Below are 19,389 nucleotides of genomic sequence, written 5' to 3' on the forward strand. Positions count from 1 at the left end.
GTATAATTTCTCGGACCCGGATGTTACGCAGGTAGCTATAGCTGCCTCCGTGGTGATTCTGATAGTTTTCTTGTATATATACATATATATATATATATATATATATATATATATATATATATATATATATATATATATATATATATATAATTTTAGAATATTTTCTTACACTAAAGTTTCATTTCCTTTATATCAAAAGTACAATTATTAAATGTGCATTGCATGAATGATATGTTTCTTGAACTATTCGGTACAACAGTCGAATTTTCTTTTGTTGAAATTTTATTTTTTTCTGCCATAGACACAACTGCCGTTGTTGTACCTGGTCGCAAATCGGGTGTGGGTATTATTTCAGCACCGCCAAACGTTCTGAACACTTTATTAGCTATTTCTATCCTGTGTGCTACCGATTCATCAACATACCCTTCAGCGACCGTTGATGACTCCCAACCGCCATGTTTCTTTAGTGTCATCAAGTCTCCCCCAAATTCAACTAAAAGTATAGCAGACGATCTTCGAAATGAATGACCTGTATATGAATTGGCATTTTCAAGTTGAAGAAAATTAGCCACTGCTTCAGGTACCTCATAAAACTGATTGCTACCCACAACCTGATTGATACATTTTCCATTGCGATATGCATAAAACAGGCGACGATCCTTTGCTGCTGCTGGACGAAGGGCTATGTACATTCGGTAAAATTTAATATATTCTTCAGTAACTACAAATCTCCTGTTTACATCATTCTTTGTTTGCTTGAGTTTCACAATTAATAACGTTTCCGAATCTTCAATATCATCTAATGGCTAATTTCACAAATTCGACAAACTCCTGCAATCCCAAATAAAACAACAACCTTGGCCATTAAAAAACTTCTTCGGGAGCATTATTTAAAAAGTCACTAATATGTGTACTCGTAAATATCGCAGCTTTCTTGGGCGTGTAACCTTTCCCATTTTGATTCAGAAATGTACCTAATTAGTTTGAAATATTTTGAAATGTCTACATTATTATTGGTTTGTACATACTTTTAATCATTGAATAATTCGATCACACTGTTGATGCCTTTTGTTGTTGTGTCAGTTCCGAAAAATAAGCCAACAACACCGTCTCCGAGAAAGAACTGCATGTCTTTTTAATCTTTCATACCATGAATCTTGGATACGGCGTTTCATAAATTTTCCGCGATTTAGCTGGCAATAATTTTTATGACTCTACTTTTGTTCCTTCTACTAACTCCGGTGGAGTCAGAGAAAACTCGGAATTAGATATTTTTCAAAATTACTACTGACCACTAAGTTCGCAATTTTCAAATCAAATCATAGAATTAAATGTACAACCCATCTCGTCTTTTGTTTGTAAATCTTTTGCTGGAAAAATCCTCACTTGTTTACTTTGTGGTAAATGTTCAAGAAGTACTGAAAACTTATGTGAATTTCTGGAACTTCATCTAGCTTTTCCTAATACGACTAATTACCAGTCCGTGCAAAGCTTATTGTTAAATCATCTGAAAATGGAATTTTTAACAGGTGATGATCAACTGTATTGTCAAACATGTGCCAAACTGACTGACTGTTATAAGGAAACAAGTATAGCTGAGGCTCCAGTCAATCTAATAATAACACTAATGATTTTCAAACAAGACTCAACCTCTAACGGAAGCAAGAAACTATTTGGAAGGTTCGAAATAGATGAACATTTCAACCTAGCAGACCACTGTTATAATATTCATGCAGTCATTGTTCACTGTGGTTCTGGCGTTGAATGTGGTCATTATTACGCCTTGGTCAAAGAAGAAACGGACTGGTTTAAGTTTGACGATAGTCGTGTCACGAAGTGTTCTGGCGATGCATTGAATTTATTGGAGCCTCTGGAGACACCCTACATTTTGTTTTATGAGAGAGAGGACATTGTTGGATCAAGATCTTCAGATGATGTGGTGCTGCAGGTTTTTCCGGGTTTTCCTGCAGCTGAAAAAGCAAATGCGCCACTGGAATCAATGAAGTCGCCCCGGAGCGCCAATTAATTTTTATTGTTGTATTTATTTTATTTTCATCGTTGTGTTAACACATTGTAATAATTACCCCGATATTATAGTTATTTATGTATCAAGGGAATTAGGAGGGCCTTAATTACCGATGGCAAAGTTTGCGTCCCGAGGGCCTCTCGCCCGAGGGACAGGAATTGCCTGAGGTTATTAAGGCTCATTAATTCCCGTGGTACATAGATAATTTTATTTCTGACCGATTTCAATAAAATTTTGTTCATTTTTGAAACGGAAAAATGTACCAATCCATTACCTTCCCGGTATATTTGAATCAGGTACCGTTGATTATAGTAGAGTTTTCTTGTTGCTAGGTTGTTGCTATGTTACTTGTTTATAAACAGAACTTTGTTATCAAGCTGTGTTTGCGGTGAAAACGTGTTTTCCACCCCAAATATAATGGAGGATATTTTGAAAAAAGCTGAACAAGCAAGAGAATCATTAATTCCATCGAAAAGTGAAGCCGTATACCAAAAAGAATACAAGATATATCTGGACTGGCTGACACGGAAAAATGTTATGCCAAAAGATGTCACTTAAACTGTATTTCTGGCATATTTTCAAGAACTGGTAAGGAATTTTCTATGTTTTTCGGTAGATTTGGTAGTAATTGTGTTTATTCGTTTCAGTCAGAAACGTATAGTCCGAATTCTTTATGGACTAAATGGTCAATGCTAAAATCGATGGTGAATATACATGAGAAACGAGATATCACCAAGTTCAATGAACTACAGGCTTTTTTGAAACGGAAGAGTAAGAGTTATAAGCCGAAAAAGTCTGTTGTTTTATCTCCTAAAGATGTTATCAGATTCCTAAAGGACGCTCCTAATGATATTCATTTATTGCATAAGGTAATTTTTTTCTTATTTTCCTTTTTGTGTGTATTTATTTCCTTTTTGTTGTTATAGGTTGTTTTGATTATGGGTTATTTTGGAGGATGCAGAAGTCAGGAACTTTTGAATATGAAGATATCGGATATAGAGGACCGGGATTCCGTTATGGTAGTGAACGTACCGGAAAGTAAAACTGGTGTATCGAAGAAATTTACAGTTGTGGATGAAAAAGAGTTCTCCGCTTTGCCTTTATTAAGACTTTATATGTCTTTGCGTCCTAAAGGTATTGAACGATTTTTTTTGAGCTTCCGACAAAATAAATGTACATCTCAGCCAATTGGAAAAAACATGTTTGGGAAAATCCCCAGCAAAATCCCAATGTATTCAGGATTGCCAAACTCATCTTCCTATACGGGACATTGCCTTCGTCGCACTTCTGCTACTGCTCTAGCCAATGCAGGAGCAACTATGACTAACTTAAAAAGACACGGAGGTTGGAAAAGTTCCACGGTGGCGGAGGGGTATTTGGAGGATAGCATCGAATTGAGAAATAAAACGGCGCGTATGTTGTCTACTTTGTCATCAGAAGAGGCAGGTACCTCGACTGTAGTGAACAGAAGCTCCAGCCATACAAAAGAAGAAATTGTTTCCAGTGGCGGAAGTAATTTTCAGGGAACATTTCAAAATTGTACATTCATTATTTGTAATGACGTGAATAAATAAAATATGGTTCAGTTTTCATTTCTATTTATTTTTACTTGTGAAAGGTAGAGGGAATTATAAAATCTATAATGTCCCAAGGGAGTTATGACCCTCTTTATTGATAGCGTAACTATGACGATATAAACTTATAATATCCCGGTCAGAAATAAAATAACTTATTGCATTTAGAATTGACAGCTATTTGATTTTCTATTGATTGGTTTCCTAGCAACGCTATAAGTACAACAGCCTACCTGTTTGAAAATTCATATTTCACATCGAAACTTTTCTGGCTTTAACATATTGTAATAATATATTTTTTTCAATATTAAGTCGTCGTTTTTCCCGTCACAGAAAAAAATGTGTATTATACACGGAAAAAATATTAGATTTCAGCAACTTCGAGCTAAAATCTAATAAATTTTTCCCTTTTATAATGCATAACCAGATCTATAAGGGTCATATCAAACACATTGAATGCTTGGAACGAGTATAAGCCATGACTATTGTCTTTAATGAACAGTGAATGGTGGAAGTGCTTTGAGTTGATTAGGCAGCATTGATATGAATTGATATTGTGGTTTCTTTGGTACATTTTGTATGTCATTTTGATGAATATAATACACTTTCGTTTAAAAAAAACCATTTGAAAATGTTACTCTTATTTTATTGCTTATGACTGCCGAACATTTGTGGAGAAACAGAATTTATTGTAGGTAGGCAATTAGCAACTGAACTCAGTAAGATTCAGTTTTCTACCGACTTTGCGGCAGGTAGGTAGTTTTGAGTAGTTCATGTACTAGAATAGTATTCCAGAACGTTGTTTTGTTATCCATAGACTTCAATAATGGTCACGTAGTTTCATGTTTCGATCAAAAATATAGAAAAACACTTTCAATTTCCCTTTATAATTTTCTAACAAAATGGCCTATGCAAAGATTTCCCTTTAGATCATTATTGACATTTTAACATTTTCAGGTACAATTTTTGAGTCTGTATTGGTTTAAAATAGCCACAAAGTTTATCAATGGAAAAATTCAATTTGTTTTGATTGCATCTATCGATATATCCTCAGGATTTCAAAAATAATTTTTCGGAGAAGTACAGTAACTTTCCTCCACGGCATTTCGGATACGAAGAGTTGAATTTTGGAAGAATGATACCTGGCAGATAATTTGAAGTTTCAGATGCCATCTGAATATTCTGTTCGTAAAGTGAACAATTGTTAAGGAATTCATTTCACCAAGTGAACTGGAATGTTTCCAGTGTTTTTCAGCAATAACACCTTTACCATTTCATTCCAATTATGAGCATTTCCAGAAAACATTTCCATGAGGGGTTATTCGAATTAATGAAGATATGTTTATTGATGGAATCGATTGATACTTGAATAAAATCTCCTTCGGGCGTGTCTATACTCTAATATTTTTTTAATTATTAATTTGAAACATTTTTCCCAAAACAGGATTTTTCTGGTGACGTATAACTTTTATTTATGAATAATACTTTTTTTAGTTCATTAGGTTTATTGATATATCGTGCAAATCATGAACTGTTGGACACTCGGTATATTTTTTTGTCGGATTATTTCAAGTGTATATATTTTAATTGTGAATGAGTGAAATATCAATGAGCTATCGATATTTGATAACGACGATAAATAATTAGTTATTTTGAAATTCAATGGATTTCTGCGAATTTATCAAGGAATCTGCCACTCGAGTGTAACAATGGTGAAGTATCTTCATCCTGAATCGTCACATCCGTCGATTAGATCAGTTGATCTATTCACGCATTCACTTTTTCTGAAAGCCTCCACATGTTCGATGAAATTCAATCGATTTCTCGGAAAAACCAATTGAGCTCAATTAAGATAACCGGTATCACCTCATATTTTTACAATGCCAAACAAACCGGTAAAAACGGTTGTAATTGATATTGAAGATAGAATGAAGTTTTCAAACGAATTCATAAAATCAATTAGAACCTTAAAAAAATCTGATATTCATTTTGAGACGGTGAAAGCCCTGGAGAAAATGAAGTGTAATTAAGCAAACTCTGTTTTTACGTTAACCAGCTGTCGCTCCCCTATGAACGACAACTCTCAAAAGACGAAACGTGTACGAGCTAAGTACTAACAATCTGTTATGTTTTAAAGTCTGATTCTTAACACTCCTAAAGTATATATAACAATCCTTCAGAAGAATAATTTGTATGTCATCTTCATCTGAGAAGGAAACATTCTATACAGATACTTCACTATCACGATGTACCCTAACAAAGTTTAGGGTAGTTCGTTTGAGTTTTTATAAAAAATGTTAACCGGGGGGGAACTCCTCCTGAGCAGGTCACTCAAGAGCTGACTCACCCAAACAAAAGATGAAAATACCCATCTAATTTATGTAATTGCAGATGCTCTCTTATGGAAAGGTTACTGCGGTAATCAAGATGCTAATCTCGCAGACTATTCAATGTGGCATGAGATGTGTGGCGCGTAGTTCAGCCCTGTTGAAACCACATGTTGTTGGTGTCCATATCATCTAATTCAGGCCAAAAGAAGTTAATGATCATTGACCTATAGTGTTCGCCGTAAACATGGCCTGGCCAAGGTCATTCTGAAATAAATATGGATCGTTGATGCCGCCAGCCCAAAATCCATACCGAACAGTGACTTTTCCGAAATGCATTACACGCTCTTGGATCTAATATGAATTGGTATCGTACCAAGTTCGACAATTTTGTTTGTTCACGTATCCATTCATCCAGAAATGGGCCTCATTCCTGAGATGATTTTTCGATGAAAATTTGGGTTAGTTGCCAACTGCTCCAGATCCCATTCAGCGAACACACGTTGTTGTTTATGGTCGTTTACCTTCAGTTCCTGAGTCAATTGAATTTTGTACGTGTGCATGCCCAAGTCACGACGCAAAATTCGTCAAGTTGTGGTCTGCGAAATCAACTGCCTCGAATTTTCCTGCACACTCTCACTGACATCAGCGGTGATTTCGGTAGATCTTGCGTTTCGACGACGTACGGGTGTAGACTCAAGTTCTTCCATAGTCCTCTCAATAGGACGATTATGGCGACCGTAAAATGAGCGAAGCGCGTGGTACGTTGTCCGAACATAACCCCCATTTTGGTAAAACCATTTCATTATTTGCACGTGTTGTTGAATACTATATCCGTTCCAAAGTCTTTGTTGGAAGATCCTATACTTTTCGATGAACACTGAATCACTCGAAAGTCACTCCTCCATATGCAGTTTGTACTCCAAACATTCTTTATGGAATTGAAACATAAAGAAACAGATAGAAACGCTCACAATATAACATATGAAAGAGTTACGATAACATATCTTACTTTATTCTGAACTTGATTGCTTTTTTCTTCCATCCACATTTTTTGCAAGGGGATGGAGAAGTAGGAATATCGGTTGCTTCCCGGCTACAAGCTGGCATCGAAAACTTAACGTGACGTGCTTTTCGACGAATTTAGTACGGAGTCATCGTGGTAAAAAATGAAAAACTCTCGACCCTTTTCAATGTCTTGGCTTGCTCAACCTTCCTATTAAGTTCTCTTTGAAAGTGCCATAGTTTAGCTCAAATATAGATAAAAGCAAAAATTTGTTCCTCCTTTTCACATTCTCAACGTGAATAACCAATATTTTCAAATGCTTTCTCAGATATGTCTTAGAATGTCTGGAGTTGGATGGTATTTCTACTTCTTCTGCATCCAGAATTCGGATATACCACGTGGTCCTATTCAATTTTCTGAAGTTATTTCAGAAGTATCGGTGATTTCATCTTCCCATCCAAATTCATTTCTCTGAAATTCCGGTAAAGGTATTTTACACTCTGTCATAATATTTGATGAAAGACCGAAAGGGACAAACGACATTACAATTTTCAACGCTTCTTGGTTGTCAGATCTCTATCATTGACTATAATATTATTTTCAATTAAAATGAATTGAGTTTCGGAAATACGTTGTTTTAAACAGCACCCTCGTTCAAGCATCAGAAATGGTTTGAAGGCGAAAGAGGTGAAAATGTGGGCAATGTTCTTGCGAATACTGTTTGATTCTCTCGACTGATGAAATTTCACCCACTGTATATTTTCGAGGAGAAATTTCACTTACTGTATATTTGTGGAAAATATATATGTTTCAATATCGTAGATAATGTCAGTAGTTGAAATGATATTCTTTAAATTGCTGTACATTGATAGATTTTTTTTTTGAGATGGGACTCATTGAAATAAAAATCGTACAGAGTTCACTGATAATGATATCTTATCAAATATAAAATAAATATCAGGTTGATTTTAGTATAGGTGTTTTCTTTATGAATGAACAAAATCATGAATGAGCCATCGATCAAACTTGATAACGATTATGGAATTATTTTTAAATTTAATGGGTTTCAGCGAAATTTTTGAGGAATCGATGATTCGGCTGTTACGATGGTCAAGTACCTCCATCCGGAATCGTCAGCTACATCGATTAGATCAGATGACCTAGTTACCTAACCAACAACTTATGAAATGCATTCCAAGTGCAGAGGAGAAATGTTTTCGAAGAGAAAGAATGTGGTAGAATTCGCCTTTAATATTGAACCTCAAAGTATCAATTGACTCATAAGTTATGAATGGGCTGACCTATTACTTGATGGAAATCAATAACACTATCCATGATGCTGATGTAACACTTTTCATTTTTTTGTTCTATACGCGTTTCACTAGCACCGTAACTTCATTGGTATAGTATGTTTCACTCTAAATAGCATTGCCTCATCAACTACAATAAAATATCTGGTTCAATCCCATTGTGTAATCCCTCCCTTCGCATCACAATAATATGAAAACAGGTGATTTTGTCTTTCAGAGAGGGGTTACATAATGGGATTAAATCAGGTAGTTTATTGCAGTCGATAAGCAAATACAAGCAATACAAGTGAATGATACTATAGTAATAGCAAACATCCAAGCTTGAAACCAAACAGTTATTGGACTGGACTACAGTAGGGATAAAATACGATGTATAACAAAGGAAAACTCAAGAAACTGGATTCATTTGGTCGAGTTTGAATAGGTGTGATCCACAATAAACCCTTGCGGGTTGCGGTGGAGGGACGAATAGACTCACTTACCTCACCTAACCAAACCTAACCTTATAGCAAACATTGGAGAACGAATCCTATATACAATAGTAGTAGTTATCTCACTCAACGGTTAATGTTAAACGAGATAATGTAGAATTTGAAAACCAATTGCAATATCAGTTCTTGTACAGCAAGTAAAGTTTGAATATGAATAATTATTTGCAATATGAAAACAGGTTCAATGGGGAGTGGTTAACTTCTTTTTGGTCATTCGATAGGGACTTTAAATGTTTGCCCTCATTGATTTCCAGAGACTCTAGCAGGGTCAATTTATGGCTATTATTCTCTGTTTGGAAAATGTCGTAGTTGGTATTGAAATCGTGATTGTTCTCCAAAGGTAGCACGCATACGTGGTGAAATCTTTCCCATATTAATTTATGGGCATGATCCCTATGTTAGTTTGTAGACACCTGATCTGTTAATTTTGTCTATGTGTGACTTGTCGTTCTTTATATTGAATTTTGGGTGATATGACGTCACCCTAAATTCAATATGGTGAAGCGCCCAATATGGCGGAATAGTTTTTCATGTACCTTCATGATATGGTGGGCTGAAATTAACAAGAACATCACTCTGCATCCAATATGACGGATTAGTTTCATTATACACCCTCTTAATTTGGGATCAAATGAAAGGGTTTGATAAAGAGAATACGGAAAACGAAGTTACCAACCCTTCAAAAAAGAACTAACCTTTATATTGAATCAAAACCATCAATTTATTTCATTACAAAATTTTTATGAAATGAAAACTTGTCGCGAGGCGTATCTTTGTAAATACAAGCAAGAATACAATATGAAATTTGATCTCGATATAAATAATTCAATGAAAAAAATATGTTTTTCATATAATAGGTCATTATCGCCACAAGTTTTCATATAATACAGTGTGCTAATGGCATCAATCTCTGCATTGATCAAGATGGATAATAAAAATTCAGTCATCTGATTGGCATTATCTGTCAAATTTGAATTTTTCTCCAGAAAAGTTTTAAGCGTAATTTTCCGATTCATCGATTCATCATGGTTTGTATGCTGAATTTTAGTTGCATGAAATGTTTTTTTGTAACATACCGTAATTCAGCGTATTCTACATTATTTTTCCCCAATCCTCCATTCTATTCAGTGCTACCAGCAATTTCGATAAACTGTGTCTTGTGAGCGGGTTATTAACAAACCTAAGTATATGATATCATCTCCTTAAACTAAAAATTGCATCGGTGGAGGTAGGTAGGTAGGTCTGAAGTGAGCGGGTCTATTCGACCCTCCACCGCAACCCATAAGGATTTATTGTGGCTCACACCTATTCACACTCGGCCAAATAAACCCAGCTTCTTAACAAAGCCGATGAGTTTGTATGGTGAGTGGTCTTTCAGGTCAGATGGTGAGAGTACGGATCTGCCGAACTCAAAGAACCTGATTCGGTACCCAGCGGTGCAGGCACATAGTATATGCTCTGCAGTTTCATCATTTTCCAGACAGAGGCGACACACACTATCTTCCGATAGTCCAAGTCTCTGCATATGTTGATTCAAATGACAGTGACCTGTAAGAAGGCTTCTTAGACATCGTAGTTGATCCCTACTGTAGTCCAAAAACTGTTTGGAATCAAGCTTCGAAGGGTGAATAAATGCCTTGGAGTGAGCCAATCCTGGTAGATTCTGCCAGAAGTCCATAACCCTTCTTGCCATCCAGGTGTTAAGTATTTGTTTGGCAAAGCCCAAAGCGATGCCAATGACAGGTTCTGATCCAATGAAGCCGTTTGCAGCACCCTCCTTTGCAAGAGAGTCAGCAGCTTCATTGCCTTCCAGGCCAATATGGCCAGGAATCCAGCCCGGAGACAATCTGTTCAGTCTTTCTATCGAGGAGAGTCTTTTTTGGCAGTTTGCTACCAATTTAGATGTTGCTCGGTGGGAGCCAAGAGCTTTCAACTCCGCTTGACTGTCCGAAAATATTTTTATCACTTTATCACTTTTTATCACTTGTGAGCGAGGTTGGATTTATCCAATCTCTATGCACACAATTCAATAGCGTAAATTTCCGCTTGAAATACAGTCGCATAAGTTCCTAGGCAGGTAGATAACTCTGTCCTGGGTCTGTGACTGAAAACACCTTCACCAGAACCGAAAGGTGTTTTTGATCCGTCTGTGAACCAACAACTATCTGCTCATACTATTTCCTTCTCCCGCAGGATCCAGTCTCTCTACTCGGGAATAGTACTCAATAAGGCAGTTCGTAGTTGACAGTTGGATGCATAAAGTCAGAGGTCATTTCCAGAATGCTGTGACTTTAATGTCAACCAACAGTCTGTTGCACGCTGCATTGAATTGATTTGTGCAATTGTCAATGTGCACAAGTTTGTATGCAGTCCATCTAGCCTCTCTTTCCAGAAAAATGTGGAGGGGAGGTAGATCTGGAAGGATCTCCATGGCCGCTGACGGTGTGATACTGATGGCATCACTGATAGCCAGACAAGCCTGTCTCTGTAAGCCAGAGAGCTTCGCTTGGGCCATTTTCTGTAAAGCCTTCGGCCACCAAGCAATTGAACCATACGTGATCATTGGTCTGACAATCATCACATAAATCCAATGGATTTGTTTGAGACCTGAACCCCAAGTTTTACCACAAATCCTTCGATATATCCATAGAGACAGTCTGGCTTTGTGTAAAACTTTTTCCAAGTGAGCGTTCCAGGTGAGTCTTTTATAAAGGACAATGACAAGACATTTCACCTCCGTTCCAAATGAAATGACCACACCATTGAGGGAAAGTGACGGTAGATCGTCCAATTTCCTTCTCTTGGTGAAGGGGATTAACACAGTTTTTGCTGGGGTTGACAGACATCTGCTCCCACAGGCACCAACTGTAAACGACTTCCAACGCGCTTTGGAGGATATTACAAGCTACCCTTCCCGACGTGGACCTTGCCAGGATGACAAGGCCATCTGCATAAGCTTGCAGATCAACTTTTCTTCTGTCGAGGGCATCAAGCAGACTATCCACCAGGAGCGACCACAGAAGAGGAGATAGTCGTAGTTGCAGTTTTGTTTACTAGCATGGCATAGATCCAGCCAGTTATGGTCGATTCTATACCCTTTCTAGTCAGAGACAATCCTATAGATTTAGGTAGTGCATTGTCAAATGCTTCTTCAATATCAAGAAATATAGCAACCGCAGTATAGGTGGTAGAGAGATATCACATATCATATTATATATTATGTGTTTCTCTACAAAATACAAAAAGAGCTATTGAAAATTGGTCACATGAAATATATAATTTTGAGAAAGAAGTATTTTGACTAAAAGTAATACACATCAACATTGATACCATAGATCTATAGAACACAGTGAAATTTCCTGATGAAGAAATTATAATATGTGTGAAAATGAACAAAATTGAAACTTTACCTTCTCAATGAATAATGAACTATTCAGACATTGCTCAGATCGATTATTATTTTAATATCACTGTGTATCACTTTCAGATACTAACTACTACAAAAACATTACCTATGATCAAAAAAAGTGAAACTTTGCAAAACCGCGACACTTGTTTCGCTAGACTAGACAATATCTTCTTCAGGAGTCACAATACCGTTTGTACAAATTCTGTGTCGTTGTACAAACAATATTGTGACGAAGATGCTGTCGTATACTGAAACACGTGTCACTGTTTTGTAAACTTCCAAGTGGAAATCTCACATTCAAGTGTGTTTTTTGAAAACGTTTTGATGAATTTTCATGAAGAATCGGTCATTTATATCATATTTGTTGCGCTTGATTTTTCTAAGGCCTTTGACCGTATGTGACATGGGGATTTGCTGGCCAAACTTTGATGCTATAACTCATTTTTGTATATGGCTCTCCAGCTTCCTGAAAAAATGTTCCCTCCAAGTGGCCGTCGATGGATATATCTTGAATACTTTCACCATCAACACTGGTGTTCCTCAGGTTTCCATATTGTCTTCAACCCTCTTCTAGTTATTTATTAATGACTTATTGGAAAAAACAATCAATCCAATATATTGCTTTGCTTTAACAGCGTACTTGTCTCGTCATTCCATTTGGATTCTAGAACATCGGCTGCAGATGCTGACTGCAGTAGGTTGCATATCTTAAAGAGCATCTAGAAATAATTTTGAATTGGGGTGAAAGTAACCGGGATCAATTTAATGCCATGAAAACCTAGGCATCAGTTTTCTCCAAAAAAATAAATGTCTCCGAATCGAATGTAATAATGTCAGTACAGACAAGGTCGCTTTCTGCTTCGATAAGTTTGTTAGGAGTTGAAATGGACACCAATATGACTTGGTACAATTTGCAATTGCAAAGGCTGCTTTTCATAATCTTGTAACACTATTCTGAACCAGAAAATTGTACACAACGTTTGATGCTTCATAAAGCTCAGATCAGACCTTCTTTGGAGTATTGTTCGCATGTATGGAGCTTCGCCCCTAAGCATACCGTGAAGCTGCTGGATTTCAACCAGAAAAGAGCAATCCACCTGATTGAAGACGCGAATATCACTTGCAACCTTGATCTGATCTGTTTTTCCGTTAATCAGCTGTCGCCCCCATACGAACGACAACTCTCAGAAGTTGAGAAACATGTGCGAGCTGAGGACTAACGATGTCTTACCTTTAAACGTGTGATTCATAACACGGAAACATGATAGTTTGAAACATCGAAGAAAGGTTGGGCATTTGTCTCTTTTTTATATATACTTTCACGGGAAGTGTACAGCTGATTTGGCACATTTGATTCCACCAAGAGCGGTACATATCAGAAATATGCGACAGACTGTGGCTACTCATTGTTTTGAGGTTCAACTCAGTACACCTTGAACTTCATTGTTTAAGAACTCTTTCATTTGGAGAATATTTGAGAAATAATCTCTTTTTTGTTTTTTTGTTTTTATTTTGTGAAAAAAATCAAATATGAAGATAATGCGAATCAGGTGGCTACATTTTTCCTTACTATTTTCCAACTTGATCGAAGCAGTCAAATTTTGGATGAATCTATTGATAAAAATTACCCTGTGATGCGGAATTTACTGGTCTCACCTTACGAATGATGTAATGTAATGAATTGATGGGTTTGATTCATTTTGAAGCTCATTTTTTCTTTTCAGATCTGATAAATTGAAGCTTGTACTTAAAAATATTTCAAAATATTTTTGATGAGCTGATGAACTTTTCACTTTCTGAAGCGTTTACTTCATACAGTCGAACAAATTCATTGCATGGAGATAATTCAAACTATGATTGCTATTTGGCGAACATGCTATTTGGCGAAAAAACTGAAGAAACCGGATACCATCTACAGTGGTGCATAACACGATATCGGAGAAATATGGTTCGATCGGTAATTATTCCAGCTATTGTACCAGATCATAATAGTGAATCATATCATAACTATTCTAATTGAACATTACTTGCACAACAATATAAATAATACTATTTTCATTGATATTTCCCATACATCTCACTTTTTATTCACTTATTAACTCCAGTCAAGGTGATTTAAAGCGGATAGAAGAACGATTGTTGTTGAGCATGGATAAAAAGACAATAAATTCAATTATTTCAAGAGACAATCTAAAGGGCGTTAATTCATCGGACGTTTAAATGATTCCTCGAGGTACGCAAGAAAAGATAATTGCTCAACTGTTTAGCATTTGACTGTTAAATCATAGGCAATTGGGATTACGCCATGGGCGTAGAGAGACATTTTGCACGAGGTAATTATTTCGAATGATGATGGGGTGACGGTGAGAAATGTGAAGGTTCTCTCGATATGCGGTAACTATGTTTTCCGAAGTGTGATATTGACTATCACAATATTGATATGAGACAAAAATAAGGCAAAAGCCAATTATGGTTGGCTATTCGACAAAATTGAATTTTCTTCCTTTTCGAATCATTGCTTCTTTCCACTACTCTGAACGAAGTATCCAGGATAGAAAATCGTGAAGTTTTTCGTAACACCAGATTTGTTACACTTCTCTTGAGGACCAATAAATGACCTAAACAAGTTTAGGTCATCATAAAAAAAGTCTACAAATATTTGGTCTTGACAATTTATTTTATGATTTCCGTTATATGTTCATTCCTTCAATCTTATATAATGAATACTAAAAAACATACACTTTTTCGTAAATTGGAAATCGAAAAAAATTAATGCCGACATCACCCTACAAATTACGGCAACCCACAGCTCGACATTTGTTCATTTTGAAACTGGACACCAATTTTTCACAAATGAAAAACTACCACTTACGACTCACTCTGTAATAATATTCCATGCCTGGCTACCTTGGTAAACCCATCGGATTCAGTCGGTTGCGCAGTATGTTCGCTGAGCATAAACTTCGAGGTGGGGAATCTTGACCCAAATATGGCGGAGAGTGAACTTAGTTGTGTTTACTTCGATACGGTGTTGGAAGGTAGGTTGCACTATATCGTTTATTTGAACTATACTTCGTGCCTCTGGCGTAATGTATGCAATACTTCATCTTGAGGGCAATATATCATATTCTCTTCTTTCTAAATGAAAAAGGTATAAAAATGCTCAATTGGGTTATAACTGATGCACCAAATTTAACATTGTATCTGAAGAAATATTCAGAATATTGGAAATTACTCCAACTCTTAAGAAGCTCTTGGTAGAGTGCTTCTATGTTATTTAATTATACATAAGTTCCCAAAAAAAACATAAGTTCAGTATTGCCATAATAGGTATTTTATCACTTCCTTCACAAGTAATTGATGAGGAATCTAAAACGCCACTGGTCCTGATTAGGGAACCGCTCTCACCTCAATGGCATTAATTGTTACTTATGACTTTGCTCCGTGCAACATGACAATGCTTTCACACACGTCTCATGGAGTACTCTGTATTTGGTATGGCAATATATAAATATTTATGTCAGGGGAATGTATCTTGGAAAAGAAAAAAATCAGATGGTGTGATGAAGACAAGCTATGCATATTTTTATAGTATTTGAGATTTATGTGTATGTATTAACACTTGTTTGGACTTCGAAGTCGTGTTAAAAAATAATAGAAATGTTGGTCACAGTGAGCTTTGATGAATGGCTTTCCCGTTCTATTCTATGCTAATGGCTTTTAACGTGATGTAATCGGTTGTCGTATTAGCATTGAATTCACAGGGGAATTATCTGTATGTCGAACGAAACAAATCTGGAAAATCTGAATTTTTTCGAAGAATTTCATTCTTCCAATAGATTTATTCATTTGAGCTGTAAAAATAACATTGAAACCAAGAGAACTTCAACGGTTCAGGGTGTCGTTCCCGAGAATGATGATCTTTGACAGATTAGAGCGAAAGTCAGAGAAGAGGGGCTTTGCTCCCAAGACACAAGGAGAAGAAGGAAGGTATCACATGTGAATGTCAGAGCGAGAAAGGAATAGTCGAAATAGAATGGGCTATGTGGAAAGCAATATTGGTAACTCCAATACCAAAAAACAATCCAGTAGAACTGAAAGATCTGCGGGCCATCAGCATCCTTCCTGCTGGCTCTGAAATAATAGAAAAAATTATAGAACAAAAGCTTCGTTCACACTTAGATAGTAATAAATTACTACCAACAGTACAGTCGGGTTTTAGGCGTGGTCACATCTGTACTACAGCTCCACTGAAGGTTATTGATGATATTTTCAATGCGAGTGATCGAAATCAATGTACCGTCCTGGCTCTTCTAGAATTCAGCAAGGCATTTGACACCACTAATCAAGAGCTGTTATTGTCGATCTTGCACTACATTGGCTTGTCAGATGATTCAGTTCTTTTTTTTTTTGAAACTATCTACACAACAGACGCCAGGAAGTTGTTCGTGATGAAGTACATTCCACGCCTTTGAATATAGAAACAGGCGTTCCTCAGGGATCAATTCTTGGCCCTCTCCTATTTACGATATACACCTGTCAATTAGTGAAATGCCTTCAGTATTGTAGTGTACATCTTTATGCCGATGACACCCAAATCTATTATTCTTCTGAACCACACAGGGTAAAAATAGGTGGATCAGTCATGATCTCAACACATTTTCATCCCTTGCTGAAAATATGTGCTCAATGAATAATACATCTAAGTCGAAAATACTAATATTTGGCCAAAAAAATCACAGAGATATTGTAAAACAACAACTCAATATTAGTATAGGCTCTAATGTATTAGAAATTGTGAAGGAAGCAAAAAATCTTGGGATGACTATAGACAGTGATCTCCGATTTGATTCTCATGTGGACAAACTAATCCAGAAAGCTCACCTTCCACACAAGCTGATTTACGGAAATCGAAAATTCCTCCCTAAAAACACAAAAATGACTCTATGTGACAGTCTCGTTCTTTGATTTTTGAACTATGCAGACGTACTCTATGGACCAAGCTTCACAATTAGGAACAAGAAAAGACTTCAAAAGATTCAAAACTCCTGTCTTCGCCTTATTCATGTGGTACGTAGAAGGAACAGAATCTCATCAAAGCAGTCAGAAACTTGTTAGCTCAATATGGAAAACCGAAGGTCGTTACACTCAGCGTGTTTCTATCATAAGGCTATTTGCAATAAAATTCCGATTTATCTATATAATAAAATTACTTTTCGGACTGGACGTACACAAATTGAATGTACGGCACAAAGGGTTATTAGCTCCTCCAATACACAATACTCCTCCATGAATTTTTCAAGCGATCATTTATGTATCAGATATGCAACGTTTACAATGAACTTCTTTCTTATTTAAAACATTATAAAATAGGTATTTATAGGCAGAAATTTCAAATTGAACTACTAAGTAAAAAAACTTAAATAGTCAATAATTTATCCATATGTATTTTTTTGTTGTTATTCGAATGTTGATTGATATCAGGTGTATAATGTACTACTTTTTCTATTTTTTTTTGTATTTGTTACATTTTTTTGGTTGCCAGTTCTCGTAGCTGGCTGTTGAGGTTAAGTGGTGGAACAAACCTGTAGTGTTCTACACTGCAGTTTTGATCTTCGCCTCTTGGATGTTATATTCTATTCTACCCAATAAATACCATTACTTTTATTATTAATAAGATCAGAGGATAATAAAACAGGAAGTGGAAGATACCCGTGGAGATTGTAAAACATATCTTGAATAGGTACTTGAAGGGAGAGATTTGCATGGAATATCTAATGAATTCATCAGTGAATGAATTAGGAAACGGATGAGTGAATCAAGTAGTCAGGGATAAGTTTTGGTTGATCTGAGAGACAGGAAAAATGAAGAATTTGATGGTCCTTTCATCACATTGACTAGGATGTTGTTGCTCATTTGCTAGATTACTGTTAGTTAATCAACTCGGGAATCTGTTTGTTAGGTGGTGTGAAAAGTAGAAGAGTTGGAAATTTCTAACAATTAGATAAGATTTGAGTAGATTTAAGCTTGCGAGATGGGGCAAACGTGAGATTGACGTTTCACGGTCTCTCCTCAACTCATCTTATGGTTCACAAAAAAGAATATACAGATTCAATAATAGCATACTTTGGCAACCACTGTCTAGAAACTAGAATCACTAAAGCATCAAAATGAAAACTCGAGAATCAGTGAGTACCTCTAATTTCTAGTATATTTTTGCCAACATTTGTTGGAATTCATGCAATTTTTAAACATAGAACACTCTGTACATTAGTTCTTCTTCGTATTTGTTTTCACGCAGCAGCTCGGATGAAAAGACATGCTTTGTTGAAATTCCTCACGAATTCTAAATTTCATGTCCTCCTGTAAAATAGCATCAGTGCGGTAAATCTTTGACATTACTCTTCCTCATGTACTTATGATGCACTGTTTGAAACCTTTGGTGTAGTAATGAATATCACAGGAGTTTTTTCCCAACACCAAATCGTTATTTTCAACACCTTGGTGTTTTGATCACCAAGTGATCATCTTCAAAGAGGAAGATTAAAACTAGAAACTAATGTGAAGCTAACCCTATTTATGCTATATAGGTATCCCATACAGGTAAACCTTCCAGGCGTACCACCCATACAGGTATACTAACCTAAATTAACTTTACAATTTTGCCTAATCTATTATTTTACAATATATGTTTATATAAAACAATTTTGAGCTATATAAAAATTAATTTCACAATATTGCCTATCCAAATTCATGTTTGCAATGTGTCCTTATGTAGTAATCAGTAAACCCAATAAAATTATTTTATTTTAACAAGCTATATAGTATGCTCTTTGGTATAGGTCCGTCATCGTTATTCATAATATTATTGTGTTTACTTATTTCTACACTCTCATAGGCATCTAGTTGCCTGTTGTTGTTAACTTGTCTAACTAATACTATGGAATACTATGGAATGGTTTTGTTGCAAAATATGATGGGCGACATGCTGATTTTTCAAGTCTTCCATATTTTAAGTGTGCTATGTGTTCCTTATATCTTACTTCAATAGATCCTTTTGTCTGTCCATAATATTTTGTATCGCAGTCCTTACACTCATTCCTTACAATTCTCGACATCAAGTCGAGAATTCGGAAAAGTCTGGAATTTACGAAAATGAATGTAAGGACTGCGATGCAAAATATTGTGGACAGCCAAAAAGATCTATTAAAATAAGATATAAGGAACACATAGCACACTTAAAATA

At 36.0% G+C, this 19,389-nt stretch overlaps 1 protein-coding gene across 2 annotated transcripts; it reads left to right on the forward strand.

Annotated features, from left to right (window-relative positions):
- The first annotated feature begins 2,226 nt into the window (after nt 1–2,226).
- On the forward strand, nt 2,227–3,618 carry LOC141481036 (uncharacterized). Of its 2 annotated transcripts, XM_074171970.1 has the most exons (3): nt 2,227–2,614; nt 2,674–2,895; nt 2,953–3,618. In XM_074171970.1, the coding sequence occupies exons 2-3, from the start codon at nt 2,716–2,718 to the stop codon at nt 3,598–3,600; spliced, it is 828 nt and encodes a 275-aa protein (XP_074028071.1). In that variant the 5' UTR covers nt 2,227–2,614; nt 2,674–2,715; the 3' UTR covers nt 3,601–3,618. The 2 variants fall into 2 exon arrangements, with proteins under 2 accessions (XP_074028071.1, XP_074028070.1); XM_074171969.1 differs by having other exon boundaries at nt 2,227–2,895.
- Nucleotides 3,619–19,389: the final 15,771 nt, after the last annotated feature.

Source organism: Leptinotarsa decemlineata, unplaced genomic scaffold (genome assembly GCF_025532065.1).
Source record: "Leptinotarsa decemlineata unplaced genomic scaffold, Ldec_3_MD MMD2_tig00000035_RagTag_RagTag, whole genome shotgun sequence".
NCBI lineage: Eukaryota > Metazoa > Arthropoda > Insecta > Coleoptera > Chrysomelidae > Leptinotarsa > Leptinotarsa decemlineata.

Coding starts and splice junctions, on each gene's coding strand:
- LOC141481036 (XM_074171969.1), top strand. CDS start 2,629: ATGTTTTTCGGTAGATTTGGTAGTAATTGTGTTTATTCGTTTCAGTCA. Junction 2,896..2,952: donor ATATTCATTTATTGCATAAG/GTAATTTTTTTC, acceptor TTGTTGTTATAG/GTTGTTTTGATTATGGGTTA.